We start from the raw sequence: 20,411 nt of genomic DNA on the forward strand, positions 1-20,411 counted from the left end.
GTGGGAAGCATTGGAGTCAACATGGGCCAGCATCCCTGTGGAACGCTTTCGACACCAAATTGAGGCTGTTCTGAGAGCAAAAAGGGGAGGGGTGCAACTCAATATTAGGAAGGTATTCCCTAATGTTTGTATACTCAGTGTATATCTATTGTTTAGCTGGAATGTTCGTATTCTGTACATACTGCTTTACTCATTTCATATGGATATACTGTATTCTACTGTATTTTAGTCAATGCCACTCCGACATTGCTCATCCTAATATTTATATATTTCTTAATTCCATTCTTTTCAAATCAAATCAAATCAAAGTTTATTTGTTACGTGTGCTGAATACAACAGGTGTGGACCTTACAGTGAAATGCTGAATACAACAGGTGTGGACCTTACAGTGAAATGCTGAATACAACAGGTGTGGACCTTACAGTGAAATGCTGAATACAACAGGTGTGGACCTTACAGTGAAATGCTGAATACAACAGGTGTAGACCTTACAGTGAAATGCTGAATACAACAGGTGTAGACCTTACAGTGAAATGCTGAATACAACAGGTGTAGACCTTACAGTGAAATGCTTACTTACAGGTTTTAACCAATAGTGCAAACAGGTATTAGGTGAACAATAGGTAGGTAAAGAAATAAAGCAACAGTAAAAAGACAGGCTATATACAGTAGTGAGACTATAAAAGTAGCGAGGCTACATACAGACACCGGTTAGTCAGGCTGATTGAGGTAGTATGTACATGTAGATATGATTAAAGTGACTATGCATATATGATGAACAGAGAGTCACGGTTGTCATAGGAAGGAGCCGACCAAAGTGCAGCGTGTGTGTCGTTCCACATTTTATTTTCACTGTGAAACTATGCAATACATAAACTAAAGAACAAAAAAACTAACCGTGACGCAGAGGTGAAACAGACACTACTCAAAAACAATCTCCCACAAACCCAGGTGGGAAAACCCCTACTTAAGTATGATCTCCAATCAGAGACAACGAGCACCAGCTGCCTCTAATTGGAGATCATCCCAAACAAAACTCAACATAGAAATACAAAACTAGAACATGACAACATAGAAAAACTAAACTAGAAAACCCCCCTGTCACGCCCTGACCTACTCTACCATAGAAAAGAACAGCTTTCTATAGTCAGGATGTGACACAGAGAGTAGCAGTAGCGTAAAAGATGGGTTGGCGGGTGGTGGGTGGCGGGACACAATACAGATAGCCCGGTTAGCCAATGTGCGGGAGCACTGGTTGGTAGGCCCAACTGAGGTAGTATGTACATGAATGTATAGTTAAAGTGACTATTCATATATGATAAACAGAGAGTAGCAGCAGCGTAAAAGAGGGGTTGGGGGGGGGCACACAATGCAAATAGTCCGGGTAGCCATTTGATTACCAGTTCAGGAGTCTTATGGCTTGGGAGTAAAAACTGTTGAGAAGCCTTTTTGTCCTAGACTTGGCACTCCGGTACTGCTTGCCATGCGGTAGTAGAGAGAACAGTCTATGACTGGGGTGGCTGGGGTCTTTGACAATTTTTAGGGCCTTCCTCTGACACTGCCTGGTGTAGAGGTCCTGGATGGCAGGTAGCTTAGCCCCAGTGATGTACTGGGCCGTACGCACAACCCTCTGTAGTGCCTTGTGGTCAGAGGCCGGTCAATTGCCGTACCAGACAGTGATGCAACCAGTCAGGATTCTCTCGATGTTGCAGCTGTAGAACCTTTTGAGGATCTCAGGACCCATGCCAAATCTTTTTAGTCTCCTGAGGGGGAATAGGCTTTGTCGTGCCCACTTCACGACTGTCTTGGTGTGTTTGGACCATTCTAGTTTGTTGTTGATGTGGACACCAAGGAACTTTAAGCTCTCAACCTGCTACACTACAGCCTCGTCGATGAGAATGGGGGCGTGCTCGGTCCTCCTTTTCCTGTAGTCCACAATCATCTCCTTAGTCTTGGTTACGTTGAGGGAGAGGTTGTTATTCTGGAACCACCCAGTCAGGTCTCTGACCTCCTCCCTATAGGCTGTCTCGTCGTTGTCGGTGATCAGGCCTACCACTGTTGTGTCGTCTGCAAACTTAATGATGGTGTTGGAGTCGTGCCTGGCCATGCAGTCGTGGGTGAACAGGGAGTACAGGAGGGGACTGAGCACACACTTTTAGATGTGTGTATCGTTGTGTATTGTTAGATATCACTGCACGGTTGGAGCTAGGAACACAAGCATTTCGCTACATATGTGATGTACATATGCTAGATATGTGTATGTGACCAATAAAATGTGATTTAATTGTGATATGTGGTTGTCTCACCTAGCTATCTGAAGATGAATGCCCTGTAAGATGCTCTGGATAACAGCATCTACTAAATGACTAAAATGTCAAAACCCTTTTTCAAATATTAATGTCACAAATGTATCATTTGCACAGTTCTTTATAAAAACATATATACATTTGTCACATTTCATTGTGTAAAACCTGGCAGTACCACTTATTTATCTGAGGATGAGGCGAATATGTAGCGTTTTGCAACAGAACATGAAATTTGTCTCTCTGAAATGAAACAATCAAGTGATAGATTCCAAACAAGTACACTACCGGTCAAAAGTTTTTTAAAACACCTACTCATTCCAGGGTTTTTCTTTATTTTTTACTATTTTCTAAATTGTAGAATAATAGCGAAGACATCAAAATTATGAAATAACACACATGGAATCATGTAGTAACCAAAAAAGTGTTAAACAAATCTAAATATATTTTATATTGAGGTTCTTAAAATAGCCACCCTTTGCCTTGATGACAGCTTTGCACAGTCTTGGCATTTTCTCAACCAGCTTCATAAGGTAGTCACCTGGAATGCATTTCAATTAACAGGTGTGCCTTGTCAAAAATACATTTGTGAAATTTCATTCCTTCTTAATGCTTTTGAGCCAATCATTTGTGTTGTGACAGAAGACAGCCCTATTTGGTAAAAGATCATGGAAACGTATTCTAGTGGGTATACCAAGCAAGAAGGCAGTAACTGCCGTCTAGGGTCAGAGGTCATGTCAGAGGTCAGGGTCAATATGACTCAAACATTACCTCACAGTAAGACAACAGATAACCACATTTGTTGTTAACCATTTCCTACAACTAATTTGGCTGAACAATGTAAAAACTTTAAATCCATTTTTCCCAGTTACACTCAATGAGCAGTTACTACCCTTTTGCTTGGTAGAGCAGTATTATTCTACAATGTAGAAAGTGGTAAAATAAAGAAAAACCCTTGAATGAGTTGGTGTTTTAAAACTGTTGATCGCTAGCGTATGTCATTCCATGATTAGCTGATGAAAAAAACACAACAATCTCTTTCATATGTTCTTAAACAGTAAAATGCTAATTTACAAACATTTCTGAAAATAGATATATAGCATTTTGGAAGGAAACTGTTAATTTATTTGATCAATCTGATCGCTCAGTGATGTGTACACATTATAACAGTATGAAGTGTAATACTGTAATTCTGCATTAAAAAGTATGTCCAGAAGTATATGCTTTTGAAAGAGAAGAGAGGGAAACACCTTTCTGTTTTTCCATGCTGAGGAGTTGTGTCAGTGACCGACATGTTACAAAGCTCAATGTAGTGGTGCAACAGAACAGACCGGCGTTGTGGCTGTGGCGTAGCTCCAGTCCAGAAGGGGTAGGGTTATCTCAGGGAACTGCTTTATCGGGATATCTAGCCTGGTGTGTCTTAGGAGGACAACTCACCCTCAAACACCTCAAAACATAGCAGCAGGTACAGTCAGTAACTATGCTATCATTATTTTTGAACAATTCTACAGAAGACCTAGGTTGTTATCACTGACTGTAGCTTTCCTGCAGTCACATGACCAAATCGCCCTCTAGTGGCCTCATGGCTGGAATATTTTTCTTATTTTTTTTAAACACATAAAATCCTGTGTTTCTATGTCAAATGGTTTTGTTATATTTCAGTCTTCTGTGATGTATATAAAGTGTAATATTGGGATGCAAACTCAAAATGTAATACATTACAACTCTATATCTGACATGGTACAGGTAGGTGTCTTCTTTTAAAGCCCATAACCATGTGTGTGAGGTGGATACTTTTGTTAAAAGTAGATTTGTTTAAGACCACCAAGAAACACGGTGTGACCCTGACTTAGCCCACTAAAAGGTTAAAGAGCACAGAGACATCTGATTTCCTACAGCGTTGGAGAGATAATTATCTAGTCTTGCTGTAAGCATGTCTTCCGAGGGACTCAGTAGTAGCATTTGTGACTGCCTCAAAAGCTCTACTTGTTAGTTATTATGTGTTGTACAACATTGCGTTCCTCTTGTTACATCACAATGTTACTTCCTGATGACCTTCGTGTTGTGTCTGTTCCTGATGTGTTTGTTTATGATGAGTCAACAAACTGCTCGCTGAATCTATCTCATTTAAAGCCACCACTTCAGAGGAACAGAGAACTGCAGTGCTGCTTTATGCTGAGGTTTTGCTTTGACACTGGATGAAAGGGATTTAGTCCTTTGTTCTGATTTATTAAAGTAGAGGGTATTGACAAATTGATCACACTGAAATAACTGACAAATCCTTATGACATTCATTTTTAAAGAGGAAGTGAAATCCATGTGGAGAGGAAATGAAACCCCATGCAGCTGTCTGGTGATGTTTAGGATTCGTTTCATGTGACTATTTGAGAATTTCATTGCTTCCTTGTGTACAGTATGTAACGTAGTCAATGTATTCAGTATGTCAGGTCTGGCATTTCGGTTACTTGAGAGTCAATTACTTTTTTTATGGTCTCTTTAATCGTCCCCTCCCAATTTTAATTGTAATTTCAATCTGTTCCCTGGCCTCCAATGACTCCAGGCCTCTCCCATCTGGGCTACCAAGTCACATCTGTCTTCTCCTCTGGGCCTCGCTGGGCAGGGTGTGTGTGTGTGTTTGCGTGTCTACTGCTGTGCATGTGTATGTGTGTATGTGCATGTCTGTCTGTTTGTCTGTCTGTCTAGTCCTGTGGCCAGGCTCCCACTCTCCAATGGGGCACAGACTAGTTGTGTGGCACATCCTGTCCCTGTTCCCCACTTCCCTTCATGTGGCTCCATAGTTGATTCTCCCACTTCCCTTCATGTGATTCCATGGTTGATTCTCCACTTCCCTTCATGTGGCTCCATAGTTGATTCTCCACTTCCCTTCATGTGGCTCCATGGTTGATTCTCCACTTCCCTTCATGTGGTTCCATGGTTGATTCTCCACTTCCCTTCATGTGGTTCCATGGTTGATTCTCCACTTCCCTTCATGTGGTTCCATGGTTGATTCTCCACTTCCCTTCATGTGGTTCCATGGTTGATTCTCCACTTCCCTTCATGTGGCTCCATGGTTGATTCTCCACTTCCCTTCATGTGGTTCCATGGTTGATTCTCCACTTCCCTTCATGTGGCTCCATAGTTGATTCTCCACTTCCCTTCATGTGGTTCCATGGTTGATTCTCCACTTCCCTTCATGTGGTTCCATGGTTGATTCTCCACTTCCCTTCATGTGATTCCATGGTTGATTCTCCACTTCCCTTCATGTGGTTCCATGGTTGATTCTCCACTTCCCTTCATGTGGCTCCATAGTTGATTCTCCACTTCCCTTCATGTGATTCCATGGTTGATTCTCCACTTCCCTTCCTGTGGCTCCATAGTTGATTCTCCACTTCCCTTCATGTGGTTCCATGATTGATTCTCCACTTCCCTTCATGCGGCTCCATGGTTGAGCGTTGATTTATCTCCCATCTCTCAGTGGCGGCTGCTGCTGCTGCTGCTGCCCACCTGGGAGCCTGATGCCCAGGAGACCTGGCTGCCTGATCTCCTTACGGTAACATGGCTGTGTTTCTGCTGATGAATCTGAGGAGCAATGTTTTTGATTCACATAATTCACATAGTTTTGCCACTGAGGCTTTTGAGATCACTCTGATCTGACACATCCAGACAGGAGTTCAATTGGTCGGTATGGCTGTCACAATCACAACCCACTGGGCACAGACGTCAATTCAATGTCTATTCCACGTTGGTTCAATGTCATTTCATTGAAAATAAGTGCGGGACAACGTTGATTCAACCAGTGTGTGTGCAGTGGAAATGAACTGGATGATAGTAGCCAGATCTGGCAAACATTATAGATTCAACAATGAATCATAAAAACGTTTTATTAGGTGAGTATCCTCAACTGTCATACAAAAGTCTAACAGAAGTGACTTTAGGAGATTTCATGTTCATGGCAAAAGGAAGCATATGGGAATGTAAAAAAAAAAAATGCTGTAAGCTAAGAAAAATATCCCTAGGGTGACACAAATCCTTCAGTTTTGACATAAATTTGACAGGGAGACAAACTTGCACAAACAATGATAGCCTACGAAAAGCTCAGTTAAGACAGTGCTGCCATCATGTGGGCAGAAATAATATTGCATTGCATTTAGTCATGTCCTGACTCCTGATGCTAAATCAAGCTGATCAAGAATTTACTACCACTGTCATCATAAAACATGTATAAAACTCATAAAGGAGACCATTTATTTATCTTTAAAATAAGTGGCTATGAATCAGAATTTATCAGGAGAATTTTGCATACATCAAATTTCCCTCTCTCATTATGCTTCTGCCTTTGTTATAAAAGAGAGACGACTAAAGGATCTTTGTGCTCTGTTTTGACAGGTGAGTAGTCTCTAGAAACACTAATAGGGGCGGCAGGTAGCCTAGTGATTACGAGCGTTGGGCCAGTAACCGAAAGGTCGCTTGTTTGAATCCCTGAGAGAAATCTGCCAAGGTGGAAAAATCTTACGTTCTGCCCTTGAGCAAGCTACTAAGCACCAAAAAACAACTGTTCCCATTGCGTTAATCATCATCAAAGTGGTGCCCCCCCCCCCCCCCCCACCGGCACCTCTCTGATTCAGAAGTTTTGGGTTAAATACGGAAGACACATTTCAGTTAAATGCATTCAGTTGTGCCTAAAATGTTGAATCATGAACAAAATGACTTGTTGGGTTTACTTTTAGGTTGTTGTTGTTTTTATTAGAAAGAGGCATAAGTTAGACCAATACTGTGCATCTACAAAACATCACACCACTACATAATAACAATATATAAAAAAGTGAATCCATTTTACACAGGGGGAAACTCCCGTAGATACCATAAGTGAAAGTAGAGCCTCTGAGAGGTGATCATTCTGAGGCAGCTGTCAGGCTTCAGTGATCCGTCCAATAGATGGCTGTTAAAATGATAGTGAGGACAGCCAGACTGATGTCTGTGTGTCACAGTGTGGGTGCGTACCCATAAGGCACCCTGTTCCCTATTCCCCAGCTACCTGGTCATGCAATATATAGGGAACAGGGTGCCTTACGGGACGCACCCACTGTGACACACAGACATCAGTCTGGCTGTCCTCACTATCATGTTAACAGTTGTCTATTAGTCAGATCAGTGCTCTGGCCCTTCCACCCTAGTCCAGAGTATAGATGTTCTCCTCCACAGGTCTCCTCATGCGGATCTCATAGATGATGTGGGGCGGCTCTTTGGCTGACAAACTAGAGTGACACAACATCATCATGCATTGATCATTCCTAATCAATGATAAGTAATTGGCCTAATTGTAGCCTATACATTCTTCGTTCATTTATATGTCAAATTTGTCTTTGTAACAAAATGTTTATGTTTTGTATTTTCAATCATATGTCTACATGTCAGTCGTGCTTTTTCATGTGTTTGCTTACCAGCCTGTCTTTAAAGCTCTTCTGTGAATCCCTCCTAGAGAAGAAAATAAATAGTTGAAATCAATTCAAATCAAAGTTTATTCGTCAATATGCATAGGAGGATACAGCATATTCAGCACATTGTACACACTACAATGAAATACTTACTCTTAATTAGTTAGTGGTAATACACTTTTATATGGGCAAACATTTCACATCACAGCAAGATGTCTGAATACGTGAGCATTACCACACTGGGCTTTTCTCGACAGAGGATGTGAGTTTACGGTTACATACGTTTAAACCCCAATATGACCAAGGCCCCCATTATAAGTAGGAGTAGACTGAGGGAGAGAGAGAGCACTGGGATGTTGATCTGGAGAGAGAAGCTGGGAAGAGGCTCCTCTATCTGCTTACAGAGCACAGAGAGAAGAACAAGGGTTAAACTCTTGGAGGGATTCGTTAGGCTTTCATATAGTTTAAGGGTGAGTGATGTTTGGTTATATGCCAGTGACGTTACTATATAGTAGTATATAAAATACTCACACGTGTTTGCGAAGGGAAAACACTGGTGTTCTGTCTTGGAATGGCTAGATGTGATGATTCAACAGCCCTCCAGTGTTCTACAAAGGGAGAAACCTCACAATGAAGATGTGGAAGGATGGTAATCTCTCACTTGGCAGGACATTCTGACATTCAATCACCCCTGAGACGTCCTCAACCACTGCTGCTTGATTCTCTCGAAATGAAAACTGTAATATCAACACTTGGCCCATCCCTTTGTGGTTTCTGATGAAATACACAGAGGACTGCATTGCACTGAGCAGCACAATGTGATTCAAGATAATACTGCATAGAAAACATGTGTTTAAAATGTTTGAGGCTCTTTGTGATTAAACAGCCATAGAAAAGGAATTAGAATCTTGGTCTGAAACTATTCTCTGAGAAGGGTGTCCTCATTTTGGAAATGAAAGTTTGTAAGGCACAGAGAACTGTTAACATCATTTTTCTCCAATGGTAAGCACATTCAGAAACTTTGCGAGTTCCAGGGAGTTTGATCATTGATGTCATAGACCTGGTAGTGTGAATGAAGGGTAAATGTTGAAATAGGCCGTTTTCATTCCCATCTCATTAGGATTTCTTCATTTATAACCACACATGAATCATCATTATGATGATTAATGCAACCCAAGAGGCTAGTCGGTCAAGCCTTGGTTCCTCTAGGGTTCACATGAGATTAATACAATCTATTTATTGTGTATCTTTGATCTATTTATTGTATATCTTTGATCTATTTATTGTATATCTTTGATAGGAAATACTCATCTCACATACATCAGGGTCCCATGAGTTCACCCCTTTCTCTATAATACACTCACCTGTGGTAGGAGGAGCTTCTGTAACATGTACAGTGATGCTTGTTGGCGTAACAGTCACCGGAGCTAAGAAAACAATTCACAAATTCAAAACATACATTTTGGGAGAGTGAATTGCATTATAGGCCAGTTTTGAGTTAATTATGTGCTATACAGCAAATAGGGCCGGCGTGTTTTTTGTGGACGAGAAAGCTAGAAAGACTAAGTTCATTGATTCCCATTGTTGGCCAAGAGTGTAAAGTAGTGAAAATAAATTATATCTCGCCACAAATTACCTTTCATGACCCTTAAGTTTTGAATAATTTTTTTGTCGTTGAAAATGCCATCTATGTCCACTCTGCAACAGTATGGCCCACTGTCTGTCCGCTTGACGTCGAGAATTCCCAAGTCCATTTCTCCCGCGAGGACATCACCTGCCAGTCTGTACCTGTCCGACACCTTGGAGATGACGCCATGTTTGTCTGTCTGCGCGAGGATGTTGTTGCACCAGAACGTGCCACATTCTCGTCCCCAGCACACGCGGCTCAAACCCAAACGGCTCACTGAATATTGACAGGACAATGTCGCAGTAGCACCTTCCATCACCTTGAATGCTGACACTGAACACCTGGCTGTTGAGCGGAGGAAATGAACACTGGTATGACAAGGCTATTTCCTCCTTCCCGAGTTCCATACACATCTTAACAACATCCCAAGGTCGACTACGAAACGTTCTACATTTTGCCTCAAGTTTTAATCAAAGGGCTATATTTTGTAGCTTGCTATAATTAAAGTAAAAGTATGGTAGTCTTCGAAACAGTAGGCCTATGTAGGTAGGAAACACTAATACACAGTCATGTCAAATAACTCAAAGTAACACCGAAACACATTATTGTATGAAAACTGCCATGTCTAACGTTGAACAGTTAGACCTACTCAATGTAGCTGCGGACAGGACACCTTCAGCCAAGGCCAAAGCTGCCAACCTGTCCAGAACAAAACCGTTGGAGACCTGTGGCACACTAGTAGTAAACAAAGGACACACAAAGACTGAGGCTGTTTCTGTGGTGTTAGTCAGATTATGTGGCGGGGCATCCAACTCAAACTACACCCATTGTACCCAATCATTCAACAGCCTAAACTCAAATTATTTGTACTGTTTTAGATAACGTTTCCTTGCCTGAAAATGTTAGGAGGACGAGGATCCAACGGCGGGGGAAAAACGGTCCAGAACTAGCAGCCATCTTGTATATCCAGTGTGTAGGAGTGGAGGGTGTGTGCTGGGAACGGGCAGGGTGGCGCAGAGACAGGGCATCTGAATGGGCAGCTGTGTTCTCGGGGGGCCACTGCTTGTGACATCTCCAGGCAGGACAGCCAGAGCCACTGTGACCCCTCTGCTAACCTCCTCCCATGGCAGGGCTGGGAGCGGAGAAAAGGCCCATTGTTGATGGAATTTTTATCTGCATATACCAGAGTAAACAAACTGCATTGATGATTTAGGAGGCTCATCTCCCAGGGTACACAGTGTGTTTTTAAAAGCTAACACGTAGCCAAAGATTATGACTTGCTCGGGCTAGCCAGTGCCCAAATTCCTTAAATTGATGCTGTAAGGCTTCTAGTAGTTTATAACAATGTATTAGTGGAACAACAATTGTGTAGCGAATGAATAATTAGACACATTAGAATTTCAAGTTAGAATTTTTATTATCATGCAACAGGTTGGGTTTGAACAAGACTATATACACCGCAAAATTGGGTAAAGGAGACCATTTTCCGAAGAATGTCTCGGTTATGTGTGACTTTTCACTGCCTTTGTATGCCTGGGTGATGTTGCAGATGGGTGTAGCTAAATGTCCTGGTTAGAGGACATGAAGGGAATAGAAAGCCATAGCACACTTTCTGCTAAGTCATTGCTTTTCATTGCATCAGGCATTAAAGCTGATGGCATTTTTTCTTTTGTCGCTTTTAGGCTATTACATAAAAAAATTATCTGGTCATCATAATCAATTGAAACATACAGTGTTATCAAATCCAATGAAATGTAATTGGTCACATGCACATGGTTAGCAGATGTTATTGCGAGTGTAGCGAAATGCTTGTGCTTCTAGTGTTAGTGCTGAATACACATAGGGAGCCATATTAGTAAGGCCCTTTTTTTCAAATAAACCTTTCAATAACACAAATCAACTGTTTTGCTTCACTTATCAGCAAAACACTACTGATTCTGTAGTAACTTTTGTCTTGTCTGGCTGAATCATTAGCCTATAAATCAACCTCAGCCTTGTAACACAGAGCTACTGCACTATGCACTGCAACGTGTTAACAGCATGAGCGTGGTGGTGAAGTGTCCGTGCTTCGTCAGTGGATATCCTCATAGTCGTCTCTCTCGTTGTCCTCTATCTGATAGACGTTCTCTACAGCCGTCTCTCGAGTGTGCAGGCCCAAGCTGGACACTGAGTTTCTGTACAGGACTGAGCCGCCAGAGCGCTGTGGTCTGATAAAGGAAAGACCAGTAAATGCAGAGCTAAGCTAAGCTAATGCAGAGCTAATACTGTATTGTCCTTCTGCATTATACTGCTTAGTTTCTGATCCAGTTGAATTTATGCTGAGAAAAGTTTTGGAGTGTTGGTGTAAAATCTGACATAGCAAATAAAGTTGGTATTGATTTTATTTATTTAGGACAGGCCTACTTGTTTTGTACAGTATTGAGAATCCCATATATTCTTCAGCTGTGATGTTTCACAAAACGTTTGGAACCTTTCTATTCTCATCGTTTCTACAGATTGTAAATTAAAGATACACATTTTAGGTACGAGTATTATTATATTATTGATCGATTGACTATGACTTTTCACATCACCCAGCAGTGCTATTCGCAGAGTTAACTCCAGGTAAATGTTGCAATTCTTCAGCCATTCCTGAACCTGCGACCAAAAACTAGAATCCGGCGTCATTTTGGGTATCAGTTCATAAACCATGTGCCATGGAATCAGTATATCGAACATCTCTTCCCATCTGGTTTTCACTCTATATGATACAGCTGTCAGATTTTTGGTTCCTAAATGAAACTGCTATACTCTCCCCCTTCCACTTGCTTCTTCTATTTTTGCGGTAATGATGCAATTAGCTGGTTGTAATTTTGGATAGAGCAGACATTTCCATATATTTTTTTAGCTGCACATATGACATAACTCCACCATTCCTATTTATGACATAATTTACAAAGATTATACAGTTTTAAAAATAATGTTTTTTTAATCAGTTAGTATATTTGAGTTTAACTATAATATGTGTTGTAATATTTGTTCTGTCTTTTCTGGTGGATTAAAATGAAACTGCAACCAAATTTCAATGGCTTGTTTTAAAATAGTGATATGGACTGGATCTTTGTATTTCAGGAATAATGAAAGCAGACATTCTTGTTGAGTATCTGATAATCTACTATTTATATAGGAGTGGTTAAAACATGCTAATAATGGTCCTCTGAGTATATCAATAAAGGTTTGGTATACTTCAACTGGTACGCCATCCAGCCCTGAAGTTTTCCCAGCCTTAAAGGTTTTAATTGTGTCACGTCCTGGCCAGTATAAGGGTTAATTGTTATTGTAGTTTGGTCAGGACGTGGCAGAGGGTATTTGTTTTATGTGTTCCGGGGTGGTGTTTTGGTAAAAGGGTGTTTGATTTAGTATTTCCGGGTTTTTGGTTTATGGTCTATGTTTATGTATTTCTATGTGTAGTCTAGTAAGTGTTTTTCTATGTAGAGTTAATTGGGGTGGACTTCCAATTGAAGGCAGCTGTGTGGTGTTGCCTTTGATTGGAAGTCCTATATTAGTTGGGTGTGTTTGTCTGTGTGTTTGTGGGAGATTGTTCTGTGTTTAGCCTTGTGCCTTGCCAGACTGTCTGTATATCGTTCGTTCACTTGTTTTGTTATTTTGGTGTTCATTTTGGGAAGTTAATAAACGTCAAGATGAGCGCACACATACCTGCTGCGTTTTGGTCCTCCATTACCGACGAAAACCGTGACAAATTGCATCAAGTTCATCCTCTAATTTGGCTTTCACATAAGTCTTTCTGTACAGCTGTTAATTTTACATTATTAATAGAAAACAAATCCTTGCAATTAACTTTCGTTAGTGGAAATGGAGGAGGCTGAAACGAAAACATGTGCTTAAAGTACTTTGCTTCCTCTTTCAAATGATCGTTTGGTGAGTCATGGGTGACTCCGTTATTTGTAAGTTGCAGTAAATTAGTTTCAGTAAATTACTTTCAGTCAATTATTTTTGGTAGCGTTTCTATGCTGAAGATTAAAAAATAATTTGGTGCATTTTTTCCAATATCCAGTTTGCTTTATTTTATAATATATTCCACTTTATCTTTCTTGAATAAGTTCCTCCATTTATTTTAGATACAATAAGCGGTCTGCTGTACGTATGTTATGTCAGAAAAAGTCAGTTATAAATTCTTCTGTCCTGGTTAAAAACAACTTGTCATCCAATAGGATTTGATTAAATTTCCAATTTCCTCGCCCACGTGGAAATGCTGTAAGAGTAATGTACAGTGCATTCAGAAAGTATTCAGACCCCTTTACTTTTTCATCATTTTGTTATGTTACAGCCTTATTCTAAAATTGATTAAATAGTTTCCCCCCCCTCATCAATCTACACACAATACCGCATAATGACAAAGCAAAAACAGGTTTTTAGACATTTTTGCAAATAGAAAAAAAAAAAAAATACGGAAATATCACATTTGCATAAGTATTCAGACCCTTGGCTCAGTACTTTGTTGAAGCACCTTTGCCAGCGATTACGACCTCAAATCTTCTTGGGTATGACGCTACAAGCTTGGCTCTGTCAGAGTGACCATCGGGTTCTTGGTCACATCCCTGACCAAGGCCCTTCTCCCCCGATTGCTCTGGCGGCCAGCTCTAGGAAGAGTCTTGGTGGTTCCAAACTTCTTACATTTAAGAATGATGGAGGTCGTTGTGTTCTTGGAGACTTTCAATGCTGCAGGTACCCTTCCCCAGATCTGTGTCTCGACACACAATCATGTCTCGACGCTCTATGGACAATTCCTTCGACCTCATGGCTTGGTTTTTGGTCTGATATGCAATGTCAACTGTGGGACCTTATATAGACAGGTGTGTGCCTTTCCAAATCATGTCCAATCAATTGAATTTAGCTGGACTCCAATCAAGTTGTAGAAACATCTCAAGGATGATCAATGGAAACAGGATTCGCCTGAGCTCAATTTCAAGTCTCATATCAAAGGGTCTGAATACTTATGTAAATAAGGTATTTCTGTTTTTTGTTTTAAATAAATTAGCAAAAGATTGGGGTATTGTGTGTAGATTGGTGAGTCACATTTTGTATCTAATCCATTTTAGAATAAGGCTGTAACGTAACAAAATGTGGAAAAAGTCAAGGGGTCGGAATACTTTCTGAATGCACTGTATGTCCAAACTACTGAGCTACAGAAACCACTCTATATGCCAATTATTTGATGGTCTGACCGCATTCTGTCATCTATCAACACAGCGAGAAAATCTGTACAGTACCAGTCCAAAATTTGGCCACACCTACTCATTCAAGGGTTTTTCTTTATTTTTACTTTTTTCTACATTGTAAAATAATAGTGAAGACATCAAAACTATGAAATAACACATATGGAATCAATGTAGTATCCAAAAAAGTGTTAAACAAGATTCTTCAAACTAGCCACCCTTTGCCTTAATGACAGCTTTTCACACTCTTGGCATTCTCTCAAGCAGCTTCACCTGGAATGCTTTTCCAACAGTCTTGAAGGAGTTCCCACATATGCTGAGCACTTGTTGGCTGCTTTTCCTCCACTCTGCAGTGCAACTCATCCCAAGCCATCTCAATTGGGTTGAGTTTTGGTGATTGCGGAGGTCAGGTCATCTGATGCAGCACTCCATCACTCTCCTTCTTGGTCAAATAGCCCTTAAACAGCCTGGAGGTGTGTTGGGTCATTGTCCTGTTGAAAAACAAATGATAGTCCCACTAAGCGTAAACTAGAGGGGATGGCGTATCGCTGCAGAATGCTGTGGCAGCCATGCTGGTTAAGTGTGCCTTGAATTCTAAATAAATCACAGACAGTGTCACCAGTAAAGCACCCCCACACATCACACCTCCTTCTCCATGCTTCATGGTGGTAACCACACATGCAGAGATCATCCATTCACCTACTCTCCATCTCACAAAGACACGGCAGTTGGAAACAGAAATCTCAAATTTGGACTCATCAGACCAAAGGACAGATTTCCACCGGTTTAATGTCCATTGCTCATGTTTCTTGGCCCAAGCAAGTCTCTTCTTATTATTGGTGTCCTTCGGTAGTGGTTTCTTTGCAGCAATTCAACCATGAAGGCCTGATTCCCGCAGTCTCTTCTGAACAGTTGATGGTGAAATGTGTCTGTTACTTAAACTCTGTGAGGTGCAATCTGAGTTGCAGTTTATTACCGATTTCTGAGGCTGGTAACTCTAATGAACTTATCCTCTGCAGCAGAGGTAACTCTGGGTCTTCCTTTCATGTGGCGGTCCTTATGAGAGCCAGTTTCATCATAGCGCTTGATGGTTTTTGCGACTGCACTTGAAGAAACTTTCAACGTTTTTGAAATTTACCGCATTGACTGACCTTCATGTCTTAATGTAATGATTGCCTGTTGTTTCTCATTGCTTATTTGAGCGGTTCTTGCCATAATATTTGGTATTTTATCAAATAGGGCTATCTTCTGTATACCACCCCTACCTTGTCACAACACAACTGATTGGCTCAAACGCATTAAGAAGGAAAGAAATTCCACAAATTAACTTTTAACAAGGCACACCTTTTAATCGGCAGGTAGCCTAGTGGTTAGAACATTGGACTAGTAACCGAAAGGTTGCAAGATTGAGTCCCTGAGCTGACAAGGTAAAAATCTGTCTTTCTGCCCCTGAACAAGGCAGTTAACCCACTGTTCCTAAGCCATCATTGAAAATAAGAATTTGTTCTTAACTGACTTGCCTAGTTAAATAAAGGAAAAATAAATACAATTGAAATGCATTCCAGGTGACTACCCCATGAAGCTGGTTGAGAGAATGCCAAGAGTGTGCAAAGCTGTCATCAAGGCAAAGGGTGGCTACTTTGTAGAATCTCAAATATAAAATATATAACACTTTTTTGGTTACTAAATGATTCCATTTGTGCTATTTCATAGCTTTAATGTCTTCACTATTATTCTACAATGTAGAAAATAGTACAAATAAAGAAAAACCCTGGAATGAGTAGGTGTGTCCAAACTTTTGACTGGTACCCTGTTAGGGCTAGGGGGCAGTATTGACACGGCTGGATAAAAAACGTACCCGATTTAATCTGGTTACTACTCCTGCCCAGTAACTAGAATATGCATATAATTATTGGCTTTGGATAGAAAACACCCTAAAGTTTCTAAAACTGTTTGAATGGTGTCTGTGAGTATAACAGAACTCATATGGCAGGCCAAAACCTGAGAAGATTCCATGCAGGAAGTGGCCTGACTGACAATTTCTTCCCCTTCTTGATTATCTCTATCCATTACAAAGGATCTCTGCTGTTACGTGACACTTCCTACGGCTCACATGGGCTCTCAGAAGGCGGCAAAAAGCTGAATCGTGGCTTTGCAGGCTCTGGCTGAAAAAAAGTAGCGCGTTTGGGTAGTGGCTGGTTACAGTACTGTGAGACTCAGGCGCGTGCCCGAGTCGACCGAATGCTTTGTTTTCTTTCCTCTGTTTACCTAAACGGAGATTCCCGGTCGGAATATTATCGCTTTTTTACGAGAAGAATGGCATAAAAATGGATTTTAAACAGCGGTTGACATGCTTCGAAGTACGGTAATGGAATATTTAGAATTTTTTTGTCACGAATTGCGCCATGCTCGTGACCCTGATTTACCATTTCGGATAGTGTCTGGAACGCACGAACAAAACATCGCTATTTGGATATAACGATGGATTATTTTGGACCAAACCAACATTTGTTATTGAAGTAGCAGTCCTGGGAGTGCATTCTGACGAAGACAACAAAGGTAATCAAACTTTTGTAATAGTAAATCTGACTTTGGTCAGGGCTAAACTTGGTGGGTGTCTAAATGGCTAGCCGTGATGGCTGGGCTATCTACTGAGAATATTGCAAAATGTGCTTTCACCGAAAAGCTATTTTAAAATCGGACACCTCGATTGCACAAAGGAGTTCTGTATCTATAATTCTTAAAATAATTGTTATACTTTTTGTGAACGTTTATCGTGAGTAATTTAGTAAATTGTTAGTAAATTCCCCGGAAGTTTGCGGGGGTATGCTAGTTCTGAACGTCACATGCTAATGTAAAAAGCTGGTTTTTGATATAAATATGAACTTGATTGAACAAAACATGCATGTATTGTATAACATAATGTCCTAGGTGCGTCATCTGATGAAGATCATCAAAGGTTAGTGCTGCATTTAGCTGTCTTCTGGGTTTTTGTGACATTATATGCTTGCTTTGAAAATGGCTGTGTGATTATTTTTGGCAGGGTACTCTGCTGACATAATCTAATGTTTTGCTTTCGTTGTAAAGCCTTTTTGAAATCGGACAGTGTGGTTAGATTAACGAGAGTCTTGTCTTTAAAATGCTGTAAAATAGTCATATGTTTGAGAAATTGAAGTAATAGCATTTCTAAGGTATTTGAAAATCGCGCCACGGGATTCAACTGGCTGTTGCGTAGGTGGGACGAATTCGTCCCGCCTAGCCCAGAGAGGGTACTGTATATCTCACTCGATCAGGATATTTAAGCCTCCGCTAGTTCCAATATATCTATGATATTAGTGATTTCCTTAAGTGCATGAGGGTGTTTGTAGTGTGATTTTCCTTTACGGTCCATTGAGGTATTTAAAACCGTATTATAATCTCCCACCATAATAATAGAGTCTTGTATTGCTTTTAGGCTAGCTGAATATATATATATACTTTTAACAGAAGCATGGATCATCATTATTTAGACCATACAGATTAATGAGGCTAATCTGTTTATGGTCCAATAACATATTTAACATAATCTACTTTACAAATCTGTTATCTGTTTGGACAATTTGCTTATTCAGATGAAAATTATTGTTCATTAATAACATCACCCCTTTTAAGTGTCTTTGCCCATGGGAGAAGTATACCCCCCCCCCCAGTCCCTTTCCCCCAAAAAATCAAAAATTGTTGAATGATTTTCCTGTAAACAATAGATTATTAGATTATATTCCTTCAATTTTACCCAGGTAACACTGATCATCTTGTCTTATTATCTGCTAAACCATTACAATTATAACTGGCTCTACTTATTTCACCATTTATCATAATGAGATACACATTTAAATTCTATTTATCATAATATATGTTTGTAAACTTACCATTAAAAAGTACCATAATGATTGAGTGTCCATATAGCTGTACCATGTTATTTGCACTGCTACTGAGTAAACCTCCAATTGTTCTCCACTATTCCAGCCACTAAAGCCTCCTTATTGTTTCACTTCCTCAATCTGTTGTGGTCTTGGGTCTCACTAGTCATAATTACAGTATGACCTCACAGACATTTACCATAGACCTAATGGTTTTGCTAATTAGGCCTACATGTGCCATGGGTAGATATTGCACAGTTATTCAGTCATTCTCTTGGCATATTGTGGTGATTCAAATACTGAGTCAGTTGGAAGAGTTATAGTAGTTATGATAATAGTCTACTTACATTTGGAGTACCGTAGCAATTCTTTCCCATCGTTTTCCTGCAATTACATCAGTAAGATGTTCATCGAGAGAATAACTTCTTATTATACAGGCAAAGGTATAGATGGTGTGTACTTACTCATGACGAGTACAGACACAATCCCCACGCCTGTCAGAACAAGCAGAATGGACACCAGGATCACAGCCAGGTCGTGACCTCTCGTCTCCTGTAGACATCACAGATTCATATCAGTTAAAACGGCATCTCACAGCAGTGTTTCGTATCTTTGCAGGAATTGCAGTATGTTGTCAAGCTTACCGATTCTGATTTGCTGTAATCTAGCGTGGATGAATACTCAGTAGATATTGTGGTCACAGGACCTACACAATGAGGAAGTAAAAGTATGTTGTTTTCACGTGTAAGAATAATACTGCAATAAAAAACAATATAAAATAAGACTTCTATGGACTGACATCATGTTGTTCTGTAGGCTGTGTTCCATACCGTGGTTGTGGTTGTCCATGGTCTGTGCGGTTATGGTCACATTGGCAGATGTCTGGGATGTTGTCGGGACAGGTGCTGAAATCAGACAGTAGAAAAATACTAACTGCTCAGCTTGAACGAGTATAAATGCTGTGAAATCATAATATTCCTTAGTAGGCTCACAATTCTCATCTGATAAGCATCAAGCTATATCCTGGCATGTTGTGCGTTCTTTACCTTTCTCAATGGTCAAGCTGACATGATATTTCTCATCATTGAACCATCCAGCGTACTGCACTCGACATCCATAAATTCCAGAGTCGTTCTCTGTGATATTGGAGATGGTTAGAGTGACATCCCCCGTCTTCAGCTCACCCAATAACTGATACCTGACTGACGATCTACGTGTCACTTCAGATCCATCAGTTGAGATGATCTCGTTGTCACAGCCACCAGAGCTCGGTATGGTTCCTTTCCCCCAGCAAATGTGTTGCAGACCATGAGATTTGGCATCATATTTAAATGGCAGAGTGATATTCTGACCCTCAATACCAATGACTTGACTGCATTCACTGACTGAAAATGAGAGAGAAGTAGTGAGAACTGAATTTTAATTTTGAATCCTATTCATTTACTTATTAACCAGGCTAAAAGAGATATATCGAGTATCACTAACCTGAAAGAAGACAGAGGAGAAACCAGCCTGAAATGCAGCGAGTCTCCATGATCGGGTTATGTCACTTTCTCATTCTCATGTGTCAGGTCTTTAATAAACTCAAATCAACTCGCCTGGTCACATGACTTCCTCTCCTTCACAAATAATGACAGCTGTTTCCTTTGCGCTCAGAGAAGCAGAGGGTCAGTGTTCTTCTGTTTTACCCTTCCAAATAATGCACACAGACCTGCACACGTTTTAGGCAAGTTCACATAATTCATCATTAATTGAAAATAAATGAAATCCAGTGTATGATTGTATGAAATACATCCACAGGTACACCTCCAATTGACTCAAATTATGTCAGTTAGCCTACCAGAAGCTTCTAAAGCCATGACAGAATTTTCTGGAATTTTCCAAGCTGTTTAAAGGCACAGTCAATTTAGTGTATGTAAACTTCTGTACCA

The 20,411-nt window shown here is 40.4% G+C and overlaps 2 protein-coding genes across 4 annotated transcripts; both read right to left on the minus strand.

Moving 5' to 3' along the window:
* Nucleotides 1–6,170: 6,170 nt before the first annotated feature.
* On the minus strand, nt 6,171–10,285 carry LOC106603907 (hepatitis A virus cellular receptor 2 homolog). The gene is made up of 7 exons (XM_045717382.1): nt 10,015–10,285; nt 9,375–9,710; nt 9,103–9,165; nt 8,270–8,346; nt 8,021–8,132; nt 7,745–7,778; nt 6,171–7,558 (listed from the first exon to the last, which is right to left on the minus strand). The coding sequence occupies exons 2-7, from the start codon at nt 9,679–9,681 to the stop codon at nt 7,474–7,476; spliced, it is 678 nt and encodes a 225-aa protein (XP_045573338.1). The 5' UTR covers nt 9,682–9,710; nt 10,015–10,285; the 3' UTR covers nt 6,171–7,473.
* Nucleotides 10,286–10,329: 44 nt separating this feature from the next.
* LOC106603908 (hepatitis A virus cellular receptor 1 homolog) lies at nt 10,330–20,213 on the minus strand. Of its 3 annotated transcripts, none has more exons than XM_045717381.1 (7): nt 19,966–20,213; nt 19,527–19,865; nt 19,311–19,385; nt 19,125–19,186; nt 18,945–19,032; nt 18,828–18,864; nt 10,330–10,497 (listed from the first exon to the last, which is right to left on the minus strand). In XM_045717381.1, the coding sequence occupies exons 1-7, from the start codon at nt 20,012–20,014 to the stop codon at nt 10,476–10,478; spliced, it is 672 nt and encodes a 223-aa protein (XP_045573337.1). In that variant the 5' UTR covers nt 20,015–20,213; the 3' UTR covers nt 10,330–10,475. The 3 variants fall into 3 exon arrangements, with proteins under 3 accessions (XP_045573337.1, XP_014053607.1, XP_045573336.1); XM_014198132.2 differs by lacking the exon at nt 10,330–10,497 and adding an exon at nt 10,764–11,572; XM_045717380.1 differs by lacking the exon at nt 10,330–10,497 and adding an exon at nt 14,955–15,072.
* Nucleotides 20,214–20,411: the final 198 nt, after the last annotated feature.

This window comes from Salmo salar, chromosome ssa04 (genome assembly GCF_905237065.1).
Source record: "Salmo salar chromosome ssa04, Ssal_v3.1, whole genome shotgun sequence".
NCBI lineage: Eukaryota > Metazoa > Chordata > Actinopteri > Salmoniformes > Salmonidae > Salmo > Salmo salar.

Coding starts and splice junctions, on each gene's coding strand:
- LOC106603907 (XM_045717382.1), bottom strand. CDS start 9,681: ATGGAAGGTGCTACTGCGACATTGTCCTGTCAATATTCAGTGAGCCGT. Junction 7,779..8,020: donor GGTCATATTGGGGTTTAAAC/GTATGTAACCGT, acceptor TTTCTTCTCTAG/GAGGGATTCACAGAAGAGCT. Junction 7,559..7,744: donor AGAGCTTTAAAGACAGGCTG/GTAAGCAAACAC, acceptor GTGTCACTCTAG/TTTGTCAGCCAAAGAGCCGC.
- LOC106603908 (XM_014198132.2), bottom strand. CDS start 20,014: ATGGAGACTCGCTGCATTTCAGGCTGGTTTCTCCTCTGTCTTCTTTCA. Junction 19,187..19,310: donor CATGGACAACCACAACCACG/GTATGGAACACA, acceptor CTCATTGTGTAG/GTCCTGTGACCACAATATCT. Junction 18,865..18,944: donor TGTGTCTGTACTCGTCATGA/GTAAGTACACAC, acceptor ATGTAATTGCAG/GAAAACGATGGGAAAGAATT.